The sequence below is a fragment of the Fopius arisanus genome, unplaced genomic scaffold (genome assembly GCF_000806365.1).
Source record: "Fopius arisanus strain USDA-PBARC FA_bdor unplaced genomic scaffold, ASM80636v1 scaffold00072, whole genome shotgun sequence".
In the NCBI taxonomy this organism is placed as follows: Eukaryota; Metazoa; Arthropoda; class Insecta; order Hymenoptera; family Braconidae; genus Fopius; species Fopius arisanus.
In genome coordinates, this window is record NW_011887811.1 from 445,910 (window position 1) to 468,930 (window position 23,021).

A 23,021-nucleotide genomic window follows, 5' to 3' on the forward strand; every position below is an offset into this window, starting at 1 on the left:
GGGACGCCGAGTTGGCGGTAGAGTCGTCCCCTGGGGGAGCCACTCTCTCGGCGGATTAAAAAAAAAATTCAATTACTATAAAAATTGAATGCCTCGCCTTTTCGAGTTTTCGCATCACTCGTAAAATCAATGGTTTTTCAGATTAATCGATATCCTGTAGAAATATAAAATTGCCACGTGTTTTAATGACTTTCAAGTTTTTATTATTCCTCTTCCATATGCAGCTGATACCGTACATGGTACTCCATATTTATATACAATTTCGGTAGATACATGATAATTAACCAGTGTCAATAGTTCAATATTATTGCAATTCACATCGGTTGATTTATTCATTTGTATTAAATTTTCTATTCAATATGCGTACAGCTAGTGTTCATACAATTATTTTATCAACAAATCACTATTTCACAGCTCAATTTCTTCCATTCTCACCGTAACATAAAGTATTCCAGTTGCAAATATTAGTACAACTAAAAGTAGTAAGCCAAGCATCCATACGAGCATTAAATGTACTTGGAAACAGAGTGCCTTAATAGCAGCGTGCAGGTTCATTTAAATCATCATGTTAGTTTCGTATTCTTATCACAACGGGTGGCATCAACAGATGCGGTCACTTATCAATATTCCTCTTCCACGTTATCATATTAAATCATTACAACCGGTATAATCCACATTGGCTGAAATAACTGGTACAATATTGATATTTTCCAACGATTCAGCCGTCAGAATGAGACCCGAGGCCATCGAATTGAATAGATACTGATGAATCATAGATCTACCTCACGCGAATAAAATAATACCCTCGTAAGAATCTCACAAATAAATTCATTGAGAGTATTATTAAATCGTGGAATGCCTCCCCTAGTCTACCGAGTACTCTCCAGTCTCCTAAAATTATCGTAGGGGACTGTTTACGTTTAAAATGATGAGATTTAGTCGTCTCGACTGTTTGCCATTGAGTAATGACTCTCCGAAGCGTCAGATTGCGTCGAGATGACTAAGTCGTTGGATGGTAGGAATTTATGAGTGCTGCATCGACTGGTTCCATGCATGAAGGACAAGTGAGTGATCTCAGTAACCAGTCATCAATGCATACAGCGTGATATGTATGCATACATGGTAAATAACGAACTGATTCACCAATAGTGAGCTCCATCATACATATCACGCATTCACCCTTCTTGGTACCGTCGTATTCACGTGTGGGCAGATGCTGAATCAGTCCAATTCGTTTGGCAATTCTAACTTGTTGTTCATCATCGGTCACTGTGCTCGATGTTATTAGACCACCGGTTGTTGTTGTTGTTCCCCTTGTGCCGATTGCATTACCAATTCCATGACCGACATTCATACCGATACTCGATTCTGTGGAACGCATGTGCCTCCCTCTGGCTGTCACGATCGGATAGCGAGAGTCAATCATTTCCTGAATGACAATTGGAAGAGAAAAACAAATGATTTATTACAGACTCTAATGATTGGAAAAACACAGGATTGACAGCGGCGTGATAAGAAAATTCAATGCAGAACCAACGGTCATTGACTTTTATACTTGAAAATCGTTCGATTATTTCTGGTTGATGAAATAATGATGAAATACATTTTGAATTTATGGGAAATTGTGGTGGATTTGAAATGTTGAAATAATTAATGGATGATATTTACATTGTAAGGCATCGTTCGGGCACCTAGGGGATCCTGAGAGGAGCTGCCTGTCACTCCAGGATCTAAACTGTTGCTGAGGAGATTTGCATTGTCATTCTGACCTCCTCCGCTCTTGAGGCAATTACCCATTTTAAATTTATTGGAAAATGTCAATTGAAAATGTCCAATTGAAATGAGTCGTCTCAGACAATGACGTTGTTCTCTAGGAGCGCTCCAATCTCTTCCATTCACCGTTGTTGATTATCGTTAGGTACACCGTTAGGTAACATGATAGGAAAATTTCACAACTGCGATAACTCGAGTTTCAATTGACGATGTTAAGTCTTCTCACATACTTGACGTATTTCTATCACTGTTCCGGTTAATTGAATCGACACGGAGAGGTGACAATCACCAGTTGGTGATGGGAGACATCAGCTGACTCGGTTATCCCCTACAGCTGATTACTTCGCAGAGGTGGATGTTTTGCGGAGGCGTTACCATCACCTGCACTCACTCGATGATCACTAATGCTTCACTCGATTTTTCATTGAGAGCTCCATTAGTCGTTGAATAAAACCCGATAATTCATCGTGCGTAGATTTCTTTGTTTGCTTCGGTCTGCTCCTATCTTGTTTTCACACTGTCTCACTACTTTTTGGGGAGATACTGTCTCCAACTGCCCTCTCACTCCGTTAAAATCACAAAGAGAACTATCACTCCTCCCCGTCGGTATGTCAGCGATTTTTTGAATTTCCAGGAAAAAAATTGAAGAATTTTGAAAAAAAAACCCTTCACTTGCATCAAAGAATTAAAAAAAACCTTTGAAACAATTAAATTTCCCCATTCAAATTCAAATGCTAGAAAAATTTCTAGTTTTCTCATTTTTAAAAATTACCGCCGCAAATAACGCACACGCAATACGTAAAATAAAAATAATTAGATTTTCCAATAAAATCTCCATTCACTCGAATCAATTGAATTCGATGATAATCAATAATTTTTTTCTGCGAGTGAAACAGAATTATTTTTTATATTCATAATAATCCCCTGTTTTTTCAAGATATAGTTCTTTAAACAAAACTAGAATTTCGATAATATTATTTACCACTGAGTCATCCCCGAGGAAAATTTATTTTTCCCAACGTTAATCTCGAAAACAGGGGATTATAATGGATGAGGGTCTTAGAGTATCCGGGAATGTGAATAGCCATGTAAAATTGACAGAGGGCTTTATCTAATCTCGAAGACGATGACCTGTCAGCCCCTATGACCGGAGCGGATTTGAGACCTTTGAGCCTGAGTTGGGGTCGAGAGTATGAGATCAGTGGTAGCATTGTCAGTTTTACGCTCATTGGTATTAACGCGTGGACGCTAAATCATTCTCTCAATGGTCTCGTTGGAAACAGGAAGTGTCTGTTTAACTCACTAGTGAATTATCGGGTTGGAGAAAGAAATTGCGATACATACTGACTTGATGCTGTGACTTGCATCATTGGGAGGATTGATACTCGCCGAGATGACGATCATCGCGGGGTCTCGGTGGCTTCAGCTATTTATTATCATTTTTTTCGTCACAATTACGACTCAAGGTACCACATGAGTTTACTAAATAAAATTACCGGACTTGCCATTCACCTATTGCGCGTGTTTATTTATTTTTATTGATATTCGATTATTTCAGAGATTACGCAAGAGTGCGGTAGGACGAAATGTAAAAGTAAGTGAATTTTAATGAATTCGTTGATTAATTTATTAATTGGGTATTCTAGGATTATAAAAATTCGCATTCTATGAAAAATTTTGGGGGAATTCATATTTTATTCATTCAATTTCACTTCGCCGTGAAAAAAATGATTTTCTTCGATATTTAGTATTTTTTTTTTCTTCTCGCAGTAGAGGGAATACCGAAATTTAAATACAACGTGGGAACGATTTATCGTTATCATCACAGTGTCAATGTGAGCTTGAACCTGGGAAATGCCTCGACGGCATCGAATCTCTTCATCACGTCACTCGTAGAAATTGAATTTACAACGCCATGTGAGGCTGATCTTCGAATCAGTGACGCGGGTATATCCCAACGCGTAAAATCAGAGGACGAGTCGAAATATTCGGACCGAACGGAAACGAAATTTAAAGAGCACCTCGAGGAATACAGTCTGCGATTTGCGTTCGAGGATGGACACGTCCGAGAGGTGTGTCCTCATTCCCAGGATCCCGTGTGGAGTGTGAACATCAAACGGGGAATACTGTCGATGCTCCAGAATACCATGAAACGTTTCGACGTGGATCACCACACAAACGAGCTCGACGTGAATGGAATTTGCGACACACATTATCGACTCCACGAGGCCAGGAAGACAAGTCTCATCGTCACGAAGGCGAAGGACCTGGACAGCTGCTCCAACCGTGGCAAACACCTCTCGATAATCCAATCAACTGGATACACTAGTCCTCGGAAGCACTCGAAGAACAGCCTCCTGGACTCGAACTTGAACTGCGAAATCGTGATCGATCACAATATCTATGAGAGTGTCTACTGCAAGGAGAGTCACACCCTGAAGGCCCTGTCCAATCGTGATGCTGCAGTCAAGTCAACAGTGAATTCCGCCCTGACCCTCATTGAAGAGATAAATAAAGAGGACGTATTTGAGGACGAGGAAGAAACAATAGATTACAGCAATATAGTCCCCACGAATCTTTTGTACGATCACTCGTCGGAGACGTCATCAGGGAAAACCAGTTACTCAGAGCTGAGAACCTCCAGAGACCTCTTAAAGAGCATGTGCCTCCTGGGCTCCAGTGGACAACTGGAGCAACAGTTCTCTGAACTATTCACGAAATTCATTCACTCAGCACGACTACTCGATTACGCCTCATTGTCGGCATTATTAAAAAGGGCTGATGGTATTTGCGTTGGTGGCAGAAAGCGCCTCCTGGATGCTCTTCCCTTCATAGGAACAGGGAGTTCCCTCAAGGTAATGAGAGACACGATGTCCAAGAAGATGGTGGACAAGGACACAAGTGACAAATGGGTGACTGCTATCGCCCTGGTACCTCGTCCTGACGCATCAACAGTCGCTGCACTCCTCTCTCTTCTGGAACTCGAGGGAGATATGCCTGATGCGCATCTGACACTCGTCTATTCCGCTGTGGTCCGAGCATTCTGCCAGAATGATGCTGTTATGAATAAATGGAGGCGTCGAGAGCAGGGGGGATTCTTCCAGACTGACGACTGTTTATCGATCGAGGGAACTGGTATAAACAAATTTCTAGCGAGATTAGAAGATACTATTGACAGAGGTTGCAACCCTCGACCCCATAACCCAGAGGAGAATAGAAAGACCTTGGAGGCATTGAAAGCTATTGGAAATATGGGACTAGAGACTCGGGGCATTTTGAGGAAGCTGGAGACGTGCGTTAATGATGTCTCGGGATTTCTTCCCATGGAAATAAAAATTTCAGCTATCGAGGCGCACAGGAGATTACCCTCCTGCCAGGATACGAGAGATAAAATGTTCTTGGAACTCTATCGAAACGTCACTCACGATCCTGAGATAAGGATTGCCTCGTATTTACAAGTGATGAGGTGTCCAGATTACACGGTTATCAAGACGATAAAGGGCATCCTCAGGGAGGAACCGGTGAATCAGGTCGGATCCTTTGTCTGGAGTCATCTGACTAATTTACACGCCTCGTCGTCACCCACGAGAATTGAAATACAGAGTCTGTTAACGGATCGCGATCTCGGGGATAAATTCAACAGCGATGCCAGGAAATATTCCCGAAATTACGAGTCGTCGTTTTTCTCGGAGGAGTACAACGTCGGTGGGACATTTCAGAGCAATGTCGTGTTCTCATCCAAGTCTTATATCCCAAGGACATTGACGTTTAATGTGTCTCTCGATTTATTTGGAGAGTCTGTTCATGTTTTCGAGGCGACTGTCAGGATGGAGGGAATGGAGTATTATGCGGAGAAGTTCTTCGGTCCTGATGGACCTCTAGCCAAGGACAAAATATCCCAGCACATTGCCAGTTTCCTCAGGAAAATACGATCTCCAGAGGATATGAGCGCTCTTTGGGACGGGATCAAACGCCTGCCAAATATTATTGACAATAACTTTGGTGATCCGACGATCAGCGTCTCGTATAAAATATTTGGAAATGAATTGGACTTCAGGACGTTGAGGGGAAAGGACGAAATCGCTAAGAATATTTTCGCACTGGATCCCTGGAGTAAAATATTGAAATTATTCTCTGGAAAAGAAATCCGGTACGAGAATTCCGCGATGTTCTTGGATTTCAGTTACATCGTGTCAAGCACTGCAGGATTACCAGTGCGATTGGATCTCACTGGATCAGCTGCTTGCAATCTCAAGCTCTCTGGACTCCTGGAGGCCGGGCAATCCTCAGGGAGAACTGATATTCAATTCGCTGGAAATTTATCACCGAGTGTAAGTGTCGATGTCACCGGGAAAATGACAGTGGACGCCTTCTACAAGAGCGCAGCTATCAAACTGAGAAGTAATATTTACACATCGAGTGCAGTGAGACTGAAACTCGAAGTCAAGGGAATGGAATTGATTAGACTGAACGTGGGGCTGCCCAATCGAAAGCTGGAGGTCTTCTCCATGAGGACTGATATTTTATTAGTAAGTGGAAACGAAGCGACGACGACGGAAACGTCAGCTATTGGCTCTCTGAGACATCAGCCCGTGTATTTCGCGAATACCACCTGCAGCTGGCCCGTCCTGGAGCGATTGATAGGTTTGAAACTTTGTCTTGATTATCAATTCCCGAATACCACCGAGATAACTGATGCCTCGTATCTCTTGCTGAATGGACCTACACTCCTCAGAACTTCTATTATCAAAGCTGATCCAACAGCTGAGAGTTATTTATTCGAGTACAAGTGGAATGCATCACCCACGGAGAGTACAATAAAATTAGCATTCGATACTCCAGGCTCGAAGATCCATCGGGAAGCTAGTGCGGTCTTGACTTTCGACGCACCCACGCGAAATGTCAGTCTTCTTCTCTCGTCCGCGGGGAATAGTCTAGTAGCGAAAGGGACGTACAAACGAACTGACGACGAGGCGATGGTCGACGTAGGTCTCGACGTCAATGGTACCAAGCACCTGCAGGGCTACATGGGCTACACCCGGACTAAGGGGAATTATGGGTACACGTACAATCCCAAGATGTATCTCGCCATCAACGGTGAACGAGTCGCTGAACTTCAGGGAACGATCAGAGACGCCCACAAGAACAATGTCTCTCAGTGCGATATCGATTTAACTTTTGAAACGAAACGAGTCAAGAGCAGAGTTATGGGATACGTTATGACGAGGGAAACGAGTTTAACTGGAAATGTCAAGCTCGAGTATCAGTTTCAGCCGTCGAAGAAGAATGAGACTCTTCAGGTGGAGATATCGTTGGCTAATCGATCGACTAAGACACTGACGCATAAAGAAGCTAATCTGAAGATCCAGTCAAGTGCTTATCCTCAGTTGAACGCCATCATCAATAGTTGGTATCAACAGGCACTCGGTCATCTCGAGCTTCATCTGGAGATCAATGGGAAACCTCATCTTCGAGACGATCGGCACAAATTAACGGCGCAACTGGTTTTAACCCACTCCAAGGCATATTTTCAAAGCGATGAATCGAAGATTAACGCGTATTTTGCGTTGAGAAAGCCGATACAAAATCTCGACATAAAGATCGGTATCCAGAGATTCTCCATCGGCCCCTCTTCCAAGACGTACTTCCTGGTGAGATATGCACCGGGAAAAGAGATCACTCTAGCCGTCAATCTCATCACACCCCGGGGAAATATGTATGCCGTCGAGGCGCACGTTAACATGACGATTCCAAACCTCGTGCCACTGGTAATCGATTTAAAAATAAACGAGAAAGCAAGAAGAGAGTATGACATAGATTTTGCTGGCACTTGGTTCAGTGGACACAATGGTACAATACGAGGGACTTACGCGGACAGATCGTCGGGTGTTCCTGGTATGGCAGGAGCTCCTCGAATTGTCAGTCACAGTCTGAAGTTGCTGGTGAGATCCCCGAGTCTGGAGAGAGACGTCTTGATCAATTGCAAACTCTACCGAGACCTCATTGACGTTAAGCTGGACGTCAACGTGGAGTACCTGGACGCTGATAAATACGCTATCATGTTCGAGCACTCTCAGGTGCACCTGGGAAAATTTACGACGTCTGCTGAAGCGAGATACAAGAACAACGTCTACGGAGTCACTGCCAATTTCGATGTCCAGGGGGAGATCAGGATGGAGATACATCTGGATCGCTGGAGGGACGTGCACTTAGTCCTCACTGGGATTAACCAAGAGACCAATAAGGAGTTTGGAGTGGAGGTCAGGTGGGACGCTAATCGTGATCCTGACCTCAAGTTTGCAGCGCTGTTGCGGTTGGCTAAACAGTACGAGGACTTGGGAGTCTCCTACTCCAGGAACTTGACGGCGTTCGCGATGGTGACGTACCCTGGAAGATTATTCACGACCTCGGGACTGCTAGCCATGATCAATGGTAATAATTACATAATCGATGGAAAAATCGTTTGGGATCCAGAGAGCATTATCCAGCTTGGTATTGACATCGATTTCGATCCTGAGAATTGGCGGAAGTCAGCGAAATTCGATGGTCAGGTCCTTACACCCTTCGAGGGATGGAGGAAAACCAGTTTGAATTCAAGGTACAATTGGACAGAGAAAACAATCGCGATGAACTGCGATGCGCACTGGCAGGACAACGAGAAGGTCCTCGTTCATCTCCTCGCGAGTTATGAGCCTCTCGAAGGTGGTGATGAGTACAAAGCTGACTGCGGATTGATCAGCACGATTCATAATATCGGATGGATGACTGCTAATGTCACTCACAAACTCTGGCGTACATCCCAGACATCGAATATGGATTCGACGATTCTCCTCAGGTACAATCCTGACAACGTCGTGGATGTCAAGAGCAATTGGAGTATCGAAGGACCTTCTAATATTGGAGACAACATCACCGTGACTGGAAATCTCCAGTTTGCATCGCCCATCGTTAATTACAAAAACGGAAACATCAAGTGTCAACTCAGGTGGGAGCCCAACTGGAAATTCGGTGGTGCTTCCAGTGCAGAGATCGATCTCAGGAAATATACGGGGATTTTACGGGGGGATCTAGCGAGAATTAAAGAGTCGATGATTGAGTTCAATCTGACGAGTCCACTGGAGAAATATCGCCTGGTCACTGGGAGGTTTGGAATTTCTGAGAGAAATAGGCATGTAGTTGCTGAAGTTGTCAGTCCTTCAGGGCCTATAGGGATTGAAGCCCTTTGTCAATTATTTACGACTACCAATAATGATTTTAACGTCGTGATGAAGGTCTCCACGCCCATCGAACTCCTCCAGAGGTTCTGGATCATAGCGAAAATGGCGAGGACTGAAGCGGATTTCAGACTGGCGTACAATAATATCACAGCTGGATTCCAGGCGGTCTGGCATTACAACAACATCACGGATTTTCATTATAGTTATATTATATTTACGCCGATTCATGGACTCCACGAGAGTGGAATCGTCGCGAAACTCATTGTTCCTGGTCTCAATGGACAGACCTCCAAGAAATACGCGATTGACACTGAATTCTCAGTTAGAATTGTGGAGAGAAAAGTTGGATTGAGAGCAATCAGTGGACCGAGGATAACGGCGAGAGGAATGGAGCTTCTAACTGATCCCGAGGCTGATGATGCGCATAAGGACGACTTCAGCTGGCACGGGGACGCTGAAGTTCATTTGGCTGTTATTTCTCCAATCACTGGAACCCTCGATGTTGATAAAGATGGTGTGGTCTATCAGGCTGCAGGAATCCTGGGGATTCCGAACGGCGTGATAATCCTCAATGACAAATTCACCTTTGAAGATGTCTTTGACATGAGGAACATCCTCGAGGTAACGACGCCCTTCCTTTGGGCTTCTCGGATCAGTTACACCTACATCTTCAAAGTGGACATGGAGAACTCTGTGTACTACATGGACACCCAGTTGAATGTGAATCGAGTGTTATCAATCAATTCTTCGTACTGGATCGAGACTGGATTGACCGGTAATTATTCTTATGCAGAAGGGGATGAGGATGACTCGCAGAATCATCGACTTGAGTTAATCCTGAAGACTCCCCTGGAGTCCCTGAAACGAATCGACGCAGTTGGGACGTACGAGCACGATGAGAACATCTTCAGGTCGAGCATCAAAGTGAGAACTAACGAGAGCAGTGCACATTTCAGTAGTTCACTGGAGATGGAGGAAAATTTCAGCGATGGTACATTCACATTGGGAGTCATTTCCCCGATTTTAGAAATTCCGACGACGAAGATCACTGTGAAAAAGGACTTCACGGAGAAGGAGAAGCGGATCGAGGCTGGAATTGAGATGGAGGAGGTGAAGAGAGCTCCATGCAGGGTGCAACTCGCTTGGGACATCACGTCAAACCACCAGGCGATGGTCTTCGTTGGCTTGGAGACATGGGTTGAATCCCTACCCAGTGCCGAGTTCCTGGTGGAATATTCTAACAGTTTGGCTCAGAACAAGAGCCTTCGAGTCAATACTACACTTAAACATTATCCGCAGAGTGAATACAAAGTGGCAGCTGTTTACGAACCAACTGGTCATGTTCAGATTAATCTCGATGGGCCAGAGGATATGGAGTACAAATTCGACGGAGTGGTCGATCAATCGAACAAGATCACTGGGGAATTGAGGAATGTGAAGACTGCAGTGATTTATCGGGTGAATGGGCAGTGGAATTTTGAAAGGGGTCAGGATAACATCGTCACCATGGACACTGGAATTTTATTGTCTAATGATAAAGGAGAGGAGCATCACGTTGCTTTGACGCTGGTGAGAGAGAAGGCTGGACTGAAATTTATTGTAACCAGCGATCGGGTGAACGCAGAATCCTCGTTGGCATATATTAACGCCTTCAACTGGAACATCAGTATCACGACGTCGTACCCGAGGATTCAATCCTCGAGGAATGGAGAAATGATTCGATATAATTTACAAGCGCATTCTAATGTTCAAACGAATGGGGAGACAAGTCTCTATTTTCGAGGGGATACTCCTCTCCGCGGGCTGGAGAGTCTCGAAACCTCTGCAAATCTTCTCCTGGGGAGTGACAATGGAGATGCTAGAATTGTACATCAGTTGAATGATGATCGGTACCAACTGGATTGCGCGTGGAAATTGGCGTACATGATTGACATGCTGTTCAGGGTGAATGGATTGGCGAACGACAGGAAGGCGGGTATTGAGGTGTTCCTGAGGAAGGCCACCACGAACCTGAATACGGGTTTTGATGTGAATGTCGATGGGGACCGGTGGCGATGTGCCACGAATGCAACAGTGAGTTACAGGGACTCGGAGAATTTGGATGGAATAATTTCTGTTAAACTTCCACCTCCAGACGATGATAATCATCAGATTCTGGTGAGTTATCATGCGAATGGTGGCCTGAGGGATGCCAAATACGTGGTGGGATACACCGCGACGAGGGCAAAAGCGAATTACGCGACTGATGGGTCTATTCTCTTCGGTGAGAGGAACATTGATGGCCATTTGAGATTGACCTGGGGCACGTATCCCGGTGAGGCCATCAATAACATCTTGAATGCCACATTCGAAGGAACAAAGATAGGTCTGAAGTACTCGTTGCACACCCCGAAGTTCATAGACCAGGAGACCGGAATAATCGTGTTGAATTACGACGGAGGGACGAGCCAGAGGAGCATCCTGGACGCAGATGTCTATTACCCATCAGCAACGAAAGTTGGAACAGCCCATATATCTTACGACAGTATCAACAACGTCAACGGAACTCTGAATGCCACGACCTCATTCCCAAGATTCTCATACGCAGCCTGTGATTTCGTTGTCCTGACAACCCTGAGGAGGAATAAACGATATGTGAAAGTATTCTGGCCGAACGACACAGCCCACATAAACTCGGATTACTCGTATCAGAGTGAGAGACTGAATTCCAATCTCGAGGGAATTGTCCACCTGGAGGTGCCCCTGAGTACTCGACACATAGCGCAGCTGAATTACGGGTACAAGAAGAGGCCCCAGGTGACTACTGGAGGTGCACAATTGGATTACAATGAGGAGAGAATTCTCGATGCGAATTACAACTCCAAGAGTGAGTCACGAGGAGGCTTCGACAAGGATACCATTCAAATAACTCTGGAAAATCCTTATCAGCCCCTGGGAATTGATTACATCAATCAGTTCGAGTACAGTGCGGGCAATGCTGGCACGAATTATCCAACCCTGGAGTCGAGACGAGCGCATGTTTACAGGCTGGACAACAGCTCGGCCTTCAGTATATCTGGGGAGTCTAGAATCAGAACAACTCACGAGGGCCAGGACATCGAGCTCCAAGCCGAGAGTCTCAACAAAACAGTTAAAATACGAACGGATTATCAAGTGATACCTGGTGAGTTCAATCACAACTGTCGATTAGATCTGGCACAGGACGCCTGGATGACGTACAGAGTAAATATCGTGAACAAAACGACTGAGGAAATTGATAATCAATTTATCGTCATAGACATCACTTATCCCTATCGAAATTTTACGATTGATGGATCGTACATGATAACCAGTCACGAATTCAATACAGAGGGGAAATTATTTTGGAATAAGACATATCCTCCAGGTGAGCAGCCCTTCGAGTACGAAGTGGAGAGGACAATTGGTGCTGGGTTTGAGTGGAAGAACTTGACAGAGAATACCCAAGGGGCTTCTGACAGACAACTCCTTAATTTCACGTTGAAACATCCCAGTCTGAGCAAAGACGCTCATCTAGCTGGATATCTGCACAGAAGGGATGGAAAGATGTTGCTCAATGCCACAGTCATTGTGGATTACTCTGAGAACCCTGACAAACTCGGAAGGTTGTCCACTGTCATCCAGAATGACAGCACCTCCCCCAAAGACGTTAGATATTCTTATTTGATACAGGGAAAACACCCCAGGACGAGACTGACTCTAGACGTCACTGGAAAAATCACGAAGAACTCCTGGTCGCTCTTCCACACGTATCACAATGCCAGTTACTTCAGGGGTTTTCGAACTGAAGACCAAGGCCATTTCTACACGACGATTGATGTCCCCAGGCGACAATTTGAGTTCCACAGGGAGAGCAATGATGTCACGAAACATCTGGATTTCGGTTACTACCCGGATCACCCGATTTACAAAGCAAACGGAAGTATTGTCGATTCGGTGAAATATTTAAATGCCACTGGCGCCTATTATTTGAATATTCCTGAAAAACTCACGTGGATGATGGTGAACTACACTCCCGACGCCGTAACCAGTCTCCGGATGTACGGCAATATTCCGGATGTTAGAAATGCGATTTTCGATGTGTGGAGAACGTACGAGAGGGATCTTATTGTCAATGATGTTTCTTTCTACTTGAAATTAAATCATTCGAGGCTTGTTACATATACTCTAAAGTGGCGGCCAGAACTTAAAAAGGATATTGCGGATAATATTCGGGGGGCAATGGCGGATTTTTATACGGAATTTGGTAAAGACTTGGATTATTGGAAGTATTACATTAAGAGCGAGAGTGTTAGTGCTATTAATGAGATATGGGATGATGCCAAGGATGATCTCAGGGGCTATATCAATGACTGGGAGAATCTCAAGGAACTCGATGATGATCTGGAGAGGCTCAAGATTTATCTGAATGACTCGTACAATTCCAATGATTTTTACATCAAGGATCTGGTCGCTCTGGGAATGTATGTGGTGGATGAACTCGCTTTGAGGAAACATATAGAGTCTTTGCCAAATATTTTTAATGAGATCTGGGAGATCATGGGGGAGTCCGGGGAGGCTATCAGGAAGTCTCTGGTGTGGATCATCGAAGCCACCAAGGATGCTTACAAAAAACTCTGCGAGATGGTGAGTGCTGTGTTGAAGGGGGAATCATTCTCTCAAATTGCTCAGATCATCGAGAAAATGGTCGAGAAGTACGATAAATTCATGAAGGATCTTCATGTGTCATTTATCAAGTACATCAATCACTTGTGGAATAATGTCTCTATTGCGATTAATCGCCAGTGGAACAGGATCTTGGAGGCTATGGAGCCTCTTTTTATCAGGGTTCTGCATTATTTGGAGGCAGTTCTTTGGAAAGCGAGTAAAGAAATTCTGGATTTCTTGTACGATCGGAGGAATGAACTCATCAAATCCCCGTATTTTGACAGACTGGCGAATTTTACTCAGGACGTTGATAGATTGTACAAGGATATCAAGAGCAATGACATCATCACGAACATCAGGAAGTACTCGGCGATTATTATTACTTTCCTCCAGGAGCGATACTTCACGATGGTGCCTTTTGGAAAAGAGTTGAAAGCTATTATCGATGAAATTCTTATGGAACTCTCGGAGCTCAAGAAATTACCGAGTGTTCACTTTGCACTTGATAAAATAAATTACATCTACGAACGAGTCAGCTACTTCTACAAATATTTTGGGGTCCAAGCGAAACTCGAGCGTACGATTAAAATTATTCACGCAAAACTCATGGACGTCAGTCAGAGTGCACTCCAAGCTGAGAGCAAATACAGAGAGGCGAAGACGAAATTTATATTCGATCCGAATATCGGGTTGATGTGTTTGGAACAAAAATTACCGGTCTCCTGGCATGCTTTCAATCAGACCCCAGAGTTTCAGGAGATCCCTGAGTACCGGGCGATTATCGATTTGAGAGACTATTTCACAACATCTAATGCAACTTTTTGGACGCTGTACTATCGCTTCAGGCCTTACACCGATCCATATAATTTACTGCCACCTTTCAAAGCCCAGGCGATGATCGTCGGTCATCAGCACTACGTCACCTTCGATAATCATCATTATGATTTTGTGGGGAATGGATCTTATCTGTTGGCCACTGATTTTGTGGCTAGTGAATTCGCTGTTATAATTTGTTATGACACAATTGCAGAGAGTAATTCCACAATGAAACATAAAATCATTGTTCTGTGTGGACCTCAGGAAATTGAAATAAACGTTTTTGATGATACGGTTTTGGTCCGAAACTCTAATGATTCCCTTCGACTCCCGATGGAATTGGATAACGCGATGGGATTCGTACACCAGAAGGAGAGCATTGTCACGATTGAATTGAAAAACGGATTGTTCAATCTCAAATGCAATTTGAAGTATGACGTATGTGTTCTAGAGCTCGCTGGATGGTATTTTGGAAAAACAGCCGGATTATTAGGAACCTTCAACAACGAACGATATGACGATACAATTCAGTCAAATGGAATTGTAACCAGTGATATCCTGGCTTTTGGAAACAGTTGGAGAATTCCAGAGATAAATAATTCCCAAAATAATCCCCAGCCCTTGAAAAATCTAGCAACAACCGGAGATGCTGATAAGGAAGCGCTCAAATTCTGTCAGAATATATTCTCAAATAAAAGTTCTGAATTCGGTGATTGTTTTGCTGTGGTAGAGCCAACGCTTTATGCCACTGCCTGTGCTAATTCGAGATCTGTACCTGAAGCTTGTACATTGGCAATATCTTACATGCAAGTTTGCAGTTTTTACGACACTTACCTGAGAATTCCGGACACCTGCACTTCTTGTCCCATGGCCGATGGCTCAACTGTTCCCGAGGGAGAGTTCCGGAAATTAGAAGGCAATCGTGTACCTCAGTCCACGGATGTTGTTTTTATCGTCGAGGCGAAGTCTTGTAATTATGATGTGAAGCACAATCGCAGTGTCAATACTCTGGTGAATCAGATTAATAAAGAACTCATGGACGCCGGACTGAAGAATAACCGTTGGGCTTTAGTCACTTTTGGCGGGAACGGGGTGTACGATAAACCGCGAAGTCTCATTCTCGATAATAAAATATTTACACACGACATCGAGAGATTCCCCGAGTATTTCGATACAATCAAAACTGGCGATGGCAATCAAGATGTTTTTGGGGCAATTGTCTTTGCTTCACAATTGGTATTCAGAGCCGGCGTCTCCAAGACTTTTATTCTCATGCCATGTTCACACTGCGAGCCACAAAATCAAACACTCGATTACTCAGTTATCAATCAAGTACTTCTTGAACATGAGACGACACTTCATATTCTCATGGATGGGGATTTTCACTTCAGCAAGCAGAGGCTCAGTAAAATATTCTATGGACTTGATGCAACGAAATCGTATACTAGGAAAGACGTTAAAGTACTCCGTGGGGATGTTGATCTGAGGCGTCAGGTTAAAATGTCGAAAAATACACTGGGGTATTGCACACCACTGGCTTTGGAGTCTAATGGCACGATATTCAGCGGGAATAAGTTGAGATTTGAGAAATCAACGGCGATTAAAAAATTCACGAGCGTCTTCGCGAAGAGAGTCGCTGCTACTGCCCTCCCAAGCCACTGCCAACATTGCGAGTGCACTGCTGATAATGATGGAGTCACTCATATGGAGTGTATACCCTGTGTTTATCCAATGCCGACGTATGTCGATTATGTGAGCGTAAGTTTATGTTTTCATAAATCATCTACTCATTAAACACTCGGAATTTATCCCCATTTTGTCCCCTCAAAATTTGGAAAATCGAAAAAAAAAAAAACAATTGCAGTCAAAATGAAAATTATTTTCTCGATTCTCAATTCTTTTAATTTATTTTTCAACGGTGAAAGATTTTGGGAAATTATCGGGTGTCAGAGAGGAGGGAAATGTGAGGATAAATTTTATACCAGAATAGGTTGAATGAATAAATTGTATTTTTTTGATTTTACACAGGAAACGTTTAATGAAGACGACACCCTCTCAGTTCTCCAACCGATGGACGCTGACTACGTTCAAATTGATGATGCAGAAGACTAATTTTACGTTAATATATATATTCTCTTCAATATCACAACTCTCATGAGTTTCAGTTTGTATTATATTTGAAATAATTACATTGTTAAATCAGATTTATAATATTTCACATGTGTCATATAAAACCATTTTCTAATGCTCAATTTGTATACCAATAGTATAATAACGACAATATCATATTTACCTCTATCATATATCTTTATGTGTCATATAAGAGGGGCATCGAGATGATCATAAACAATATCAATGAAGGGATCAAGTTAAAGACATTGATGTCTATGGTAAGTATCCAAAATTGGAAGATATAAAAATGAAACGGTTGATCGAAGCACTATCACTTTGCCAACACTGTAACTGCTTTTATTTTTTCGTGGTCCCTCGTTATTTTGGGAGTTGGTCATCTAGGATCATTTGCCTGCAGGTGATTGGGGGCATCAGCGAATGTGAATTTTAATTTGTAGGCTTCAGCAACTAGCACTCCTATTTCAGAGTCCGACCAATTTTGAGTTGGCAAATTTTGCAGCATTAACATCAGTCCCTGCAACGATAAAAAAAAACTTTCATTATCATTATCAGAATGAAGTAAATTAAGATGACGTACTTGGAAATCGGGTTGAGATAACAAATGACGTCTCCATCTCAGAAGAAAAGCAGCGCAGACGTACAATTGAAAAGAAGCGAAACGATCAGACTCAGCGAGATACGTATCCCAAAGGCGTATGGTACAGTGAAGTGGTATTTCCCTAGTCAGAAGATTATTCATCCATCGAAAAGAGAACTGGAGATAATCCACACCATGCTGGTGTAAATGCTGATGGAGAGGTGCATCGATCCTCTGAATGAGCTCCTTGAGTTGATTAACTTTATGCTGAATGCCTAATTGGGCGAATATATAATTATCTTGTATGCCATCGAGGAACTTTGAGAGACACCAGAAACTGTCGGCCTCGATAATATCCCGTTGTTTCTGGTCTAACGAGGCTACATCGTAATTTTCAATGTCCTGCCAGACTGATGCTGGCACAGCTTCTTGGAGGAACACGAGAAAAAATGGCGTTACCAGGTCATTCATACCCTGTACATAACCAGACGCTGGATGTCGTATCGCCCAGATATAAAGTATCCTCTCAAATATCAACTGCACTGTATTCTGTTGGAACAGAGAAATGAGGGGTGACATTCTGGGAATATCAATGTGTATTTGTCGATATGTATCCTGAAAGCCCTCGTCCCTCTCCGCATCGTAGTACTGTTTAACTAAATTCAGATAATCCGATCGCTTGCGTTCGAGCACTTGCTGACGTCTCTCTGAGCTAGCTGGCAAATACTCAGATAAAAGTCTCCACGTGACAGATCGCAATTTAGCTGGTACTCCAGACCACGACAACTGTCTCAATTCATCGAGATTGAGGAGTGACGCCTCGAGGAGGCTTTGAAATTTATCAATTTTGCTCTCGCCATCCTGCTCCTTGGACGGTACAAAAAATTTATTAGCCGTTGGTGTTTGCTTGAGAGCCTGGGGCCTCCCTGGAAAATGCGCACTCCGATGTGGCGAGTGACCAAAATCAATTTCCCCATTGTCACCAGTGCTGACACGAATGTTTCGATCATTCCTCAGGTGAAGGGGTTGAACAGCCAGTCTCTGAAGTGCCTCGGTTCTTTTCTCCTCAGGAATAATCTCCTGACCCCTGGCAGCATGATTATCTTTGGCTGCATTTGCACTACTTCGATGACTATTTATCACGCTCATAGCAGCGGAATGACTGACTTTCTTCGATATTTTGACATCTGACACCATGCAGAATTCGTCATCACCCGAGTCCCAGGCATCATCCACACTCTCTTGAAAATCTCTGAATGATGCTGCACTGGTACTGCTACCAGTTACAGTACCACCATTTCCTCCAGGAGCTGGAAGGCTAGATGCCGAGACTTTTGGACGATTATCCTGCTTCGGACTCGGTCTAGCATATAAAAAATCATTTTCAATTCTCCTGACCAATTCAGGTAATCGCAATATGATAATTACCTTCCTGGGACTGTTCGCGCATTTTTCTTCCAAAAGGACGGCTGATTGTTGTTCCCCTGCACTCGATATCCTCGATTTTCCATATTCACTTGTGTCACGAAATGCCATCAAGTCAGAGGGACTCAATCACGAATCGGGAGGGCACGAATCACTGGCAGTACGTGACAACATCTGGCTGTCATACCAAGATATAAAAAATTAATCACAATAATCATCTGCACCAAAAAATAATCAGAGCTGTTTTGCTCATTAACAAGGTTAGGTTAGTGAAAATTAAATAATTTATTTAACACTATGGCAGTCTTGAAAATAACGAACAACTGTTGAGATGTGAATGATGCGACTAACTGCTATTGTTAAGGTAAATGTTGTATGTTATTTTCTTACAAAACAGACACTATTGTTATGAAAGATGGCACACGTCATCGATGCCAATGAGCCTCGATAAAAATTGCTCTGTGGCATTGAAGGGTCAGTTTAATAGGGCCATTATTTACACTCAGTTACGTCATACACGTACTGGACACATTGACATTAGAATGGGATATTTGAAAAAATTTTGAGCCCTCGAAATTGATGATTGAAAATGTAATCAGTCTCGGGTGCGCCGTGTGCCGTTTGACGTATGGCACAAAATTTTTTATTTTTTCAACCGATACGTGCTGCCACCTGCTGCCCCCGTATTCACCCAATTTTGTATTATTTCCAGCTATACCCTCCCCAATTCCGTTTATTTCCTAGGTCTAGTAGATATAGGTCAATAATAACAGTGTCATCATTTTTTATCCAGCAATCTCGGTGTCATTAAATAATTGAGGCTGCCTGTCAGTCATAATGCGGAGACGACTGGAGACTGATGAAAATCATAAATAAAAAGACTTGAATTTTTCGAGGATTTTCAAGAGAGTTGGAGCAGTTGGGGTAATTGTTTACATGAAATCAGGAGGTAGCTATTCGGAGTGAGAATTGGCGATTGCTGAGAGAAAGAGAGGAGAAGTGGTAATCGCACTTTTGTAGTCCACGATTTGACCAGTGGCGATCAGTACCGCTTGTACTGTCAAACAGTTCAGTACGTACTCTCGGTAAACAGAATTTTCAGTACCGTTTTCTGTAATTTAATTATCTCTCAACATCCATTTCGTGGTACGATTGATAAATAATATTCAATGAGTTGTGAATCCTCTTGGACACTCAATCCTTGATCTTGTCAGGGGTGGAAATCAATTTTTATCGATCATTCATATATTCATAAGTACGTCGTGTAAGTTGCTAGCCTTCTAATAAGGAAAATTAATGAACTTGGAGCCTTTCCCTAAGACGAGTTTTTCATTATCGAGGCATGTACACGGAAAAATATTTGTTAACCAGTTGCTCCTTTTTCCTGACAATTGTTTGTGGTTCTTGGTAATTGTAATCACTGGGTAAATTTAAACCGAGTGCTTATCAGTTACGTTTTTTTTTTCTTCGGTGTAACTATCCCCTTTGTGTATTAATTTTTCACAATAACAAATGCCTAAGGAGGGCAGTCTGGAAATTAAATATTTAGTCGAGAATTTCTCCTTGTCCGTGAAGAGATTAGCAGAGAAAGTTCAGTGGAACTCTTGGTCCTTTCTTCTGGGATGTTTTAGTGTTGTGGAGATTTAATTCTGATTTTTGCAGCTTGACTAGCAACAATGTCCGACGTCGAGGGAGAGGATGAGGTACAGTATTATTTTATGGGTAATTTCGTACTATAATTATGTGGTATTACTGGAAATTTTGATTTTCACGGTTTGCAGTTTCAAGATGCGCAGGAAACTATCACAAGGTATATAGATTTATGTTGTGAATCATTGAGACGTGGATTGATTTGAATATAGAAATTGAAAAATTTTATTCAGACCGACTACGATGGACTTGGATACTGCGATAGACGAGGCAAAAAAGGCGATCAACTGTTTCTTTAATAATGATTTTGACAGTGCAAAAAAAATTCTCGAGCCCTGGGCTGAATCCAGTATGTACCATTCCCTGGGGACAGCAGTATTCGCCTGTCTCGAGGCATTCCTGACGTTTGAAGAGGTAATCCATTGGTGCTCATTAAATTCACCGAGTCCTCAAGGGGAATTAATACGATATATTCTCAGCAAAGTATAGCAAAAGCATCAGAGTCTCTGAAAATGTGCATGAATGTGTGCTCCAAGCAACGCCGGCATGTTACACTCACCCAAAATATTGGAAAGATGGTAAAGAGAACAAATTACGACAACTACACCGATGGTGAGCTAAAGTATTTCAAGTATTTTTCGAATGTGAATAAATAAGGAATCAGCAGTTGGATTGAGTTTTTCATCCGTGAAGCATGTAATCAATGCTAAAAATGATAATAATCAGGCTGAAGATGAATAATGAGATAGAAATTTACTGATCGAGAGATAGCATGAAGGGTACGATGGTGAAACTCATTGGTAATTGCAGAGGAGGTGCATGCGGAGTTATGCTATGCCGAGTCCCTACTGATGAAGGCCATGCTTACGTTTGTCGAAGACGAAACCTTGGTCAGCTTTGTTAAAGCCGGATTGAAAATTCGCACATGCTTTCTCCTGTATAAGTATATATCAGCCAATTTTAATCTAATGCCGCGATCACTAGCCTCTTCGAATTCCCGTGATAATGTCGATGATAATTACACCGAGTTTCATTATTCGCAGAGAATGCCTCATCATTCTCAAATCACGTAAATGGACGAACGAGACACATAGGCTGCACTTTGAGAGTGGAGTACGAATGGGTATCGGCACGTTCAATCTCATGATATCTCTGCTCCCAGGGCGAGTTATCAAATTGCTCGAGTTCATTGGATTCTCGGGTGATAAGGTAATTGATTTATCGTAGTAATTTTTTTACTGTGCTTACGATAATAAAATGATGTACAGGAATATGGACTGAGAGAACTCAAATTGGGGTACAATGAGAAGCGAGGAATACGTCAAGTTCTCTGCGCAATGACACTGCTGTCATACAATTTAATAGCTACATTTATCCTGAGCCACACAGACGGTGATCTTGATTTCTGCAAGAAATCACTGGCCGAGCAATTGGATTATTATCCAAACGGTGTGTGGTTTCTATTTTTTAAGGGTCGTTTGGAATTCATACAGGGTAATATGGAAGAGTCCATTAATTGGTACAAAAAATCTTGGAGAAGTCAGGAATTGTGGCCGCAATTCCATCATTTGTGCTTTTGGGAGCTCATGTGGGCGCATTGTGTCAAGCAAGAGTGGGACGATGCACTTTTCTACGCAATATCACTCGCGGAACAGTCCAATTGGTCTCGAACGATTTACCTTTATCAGCAGGCGGCTATTATGATTATGAGAAAGCCCGATCCTAAAAGCTCTGATCGTGATTGCATAAATAATCTCATGATGCAAGTACCCACGCACAAGCAGAGAATTGCTGGTAAATCTCTTCCCATGGAAAAATTCGTATGCAAAAAAGCCGAGCGCTATTTCTCGCAGAGTAAAAATCTAGTCTTACCTATTTTTGAATTGATGTTCGTGTGGAATGTTTTTCGCGTCGTTGGCAAACGCAAGGATCTCATCATGAACATGTACAAGGTCATTGAGGATGAGGAAAAGAGTCTTAAAAATAGTTCGTGAGTGAATTTTTTGTGGAATTCAATTTTTCTTGGCTAATTACTTGGCTGCGGTATTTAATGAGTATTATGAGTGCAAGAATTTTTTTTCTGCAGGAAATCAGAGTACGATCCCGATAATAATGCACTTCTATTACTCATCAAGGGAGCATGTCTGAGACAGATGAAGCATCCGCTGCAGGCGGAAGATTGCCTCAAGCAAATTATCAGAATGGAAAAGCAAATTAAGGAGGATACCTATCTGGTGCCCTACGCTGTTGTCGAACTCGCGGTTTTGGCCCGAGATCGGGGCGATCTTACGACAGCTATTTGTCTCCTCGAGGATGCCAAGTAAATTCGGTTTCATATATTCTCCGTCCGGTGTGGAAGATTTAGCGTCAATTGTCGATTTGTTACAGGCGCAATTACACTGGGTATTCCCTCGAGTCACGTCTTCATTTCCGAATTCACGCCGATCTGCTGGAATTGAACAGCAAGAAAGCCACCAATGGGAAGAAAATTGAGGTGGCTGAGGAGGCTGAAGAGGCCACAGAAGCTATACTATCCGAGCTCATTTCTAAGAGCACTGTCGATTGATCTTTCGAGACTAAATCTAAATCCGTGAAATTGGGGACCTGTGAAATGGTGATTTAATAATTCCATTATTGTAATTTCTATTCGTGGTGATGTATCATGGGCCTAGGTCTACTGGATGAACCAAATATTATGTATTACCATATAATATATATTTATGATTGGAAAATTGATAAAACTTATTCAAACGTGTTGATTATTC

At 42.8% G+C, this 23,021-nt stretch overlaps 4 protein-coding genes across 13 annotated transcripts; 2 read left to right on the forward strand and 2 right to left on the reverse strand.

Annotated features, from left to right (window-relative positions):
• Positions 1 to 180: 180 nt before the first annotated feature.
• LOC105269666 (RING finger protein 11) lies at positions 181 to 2,333 on the reverse strand. The gene is made up of 2 exons (XM_011310086.1): positions 1,669 to 2,333; positions 181 to 1,429 (listed from the first exon to the last, which is right to left on the reverse strand). Exons 1-2 carry the CDS (start codon positions 1,795 to 1,797, stop codon positions 1,001 to 1,003), a joined length of 558 nt encoding a protein of 185 aa, XP_011308388.1. The 5' UTR covers positions 1,798 to 2,333; the 3' UTR covers positions 181 to 1,000.
• A 622-nt stretch (positions 2,334 to 2,955) lies between these two features.
• On the forward strand, positions 2,956 to 16,723 carry Apoltp (Apolipoprotein lipid transfer particle). Of its 2 annotated transcripts, none has more exons than XM_011310099.1 (4): positions 2,956 to 3,239; positions 3,332 to 3,367; positions 3,544 to 16,223; positions 16,500 to 16,723. In XM_011310099.1, the coding sequence occupies exons 1-4, from the start codon at positions 3,167 to 3,169 to the stop codon at positions 16,581 to 16,583; spliced, it is 12,873 nt and encodes a 4,290-aa protein (XP_011308401.1). In that variant the 5' UTR covers positions 2,956 to 3,166; the 3' UTR covers positions 16,584 to 16,723. The 2 variants fall into 2 exon arrangements, with proteins under 2 accessions (XP_011308401.1, XP_011308400.1); XM_011310098.1 differs by having other exon boundaries at positions 2,958 to 3,239; positions 3,544 to 16,229.
• On the reverse strand, positions 16,627 to 18,711 carry Tbc1d22 (TBC1 domain family member 22). Its single transcript, XM_011310097.1, has 3 exons — positions 18,610 to 18,711; positions 17,182 to 18,544; positions 16,627 to 17,118 (listed from the first exon to the last, which is right to left on the reverse strand). Exons 1-3 carry the CDS (start codon positions 18,690 to 18,692, stop codon positions 16,978 to 16,980), a joined length of 1,587 nt encoding a protein of 528 aa, XP_011308399.1. The 5' UTR covers positions 18,693 to 18,711; the 3' UTR covers positions 16,627 to 16,977.
• A 69-nt stretch (positions 18,712 to 18,780) lies between these two features.
• Positions 18,781 to 23,013, forward strand: LOC105269667 (tetratricopeptide repeat protein 39B). 9 transcript variants are annotated; one of them, XM_011310088.1, is made up of 10 exons: positions 18,781 to 18,970; positions 19,400 to 20,309; positions 20,388 to 20,416; positions 20,490 to 20,670; positions 20,736 to 20,868; positions 21,067 to 21,199; positions 21,300 to 21,465; positions 21,525 to 22,246; positions 22,343 to 22,576; positions 22,645 to 23,013. In XM_011310088.1, the coding sequence occupies exons 2-10, from the start codon at positions 20,283 to 20,285 to the stop codon at positions 22,820 to 22,822; spliced, it is 1,803 nt and encodes a 600-aa protein (XP_011308390.1). In that variant the 5' UTR covers positions 18,781 to 18,970; positions 19,400 to 20,282; the 3' UTR covers positions 22,823 to 23,013. The 9 variants fall into 9 exon arrangements, with proteins under 9 accessions (XP_011308390.1, XP_011308393.1, XP_011308392.1 ...); XM_011310091.1 differs by lacking the exon at positions 18,781 to 18,970 and having other exon boundaries at positions 19,343 to 19,946; positions 20,269 to 20,309; XM_011310090.1 differs by lacking the exon at positions 18,781 to 18,970 and having other exon boundaries at positions 19,343 to 19,870; positions 20,269 to 20,309.
• The last annotated feature ends 8 nt before the right edge of the window (positions 23,014 to 23,021 follow it).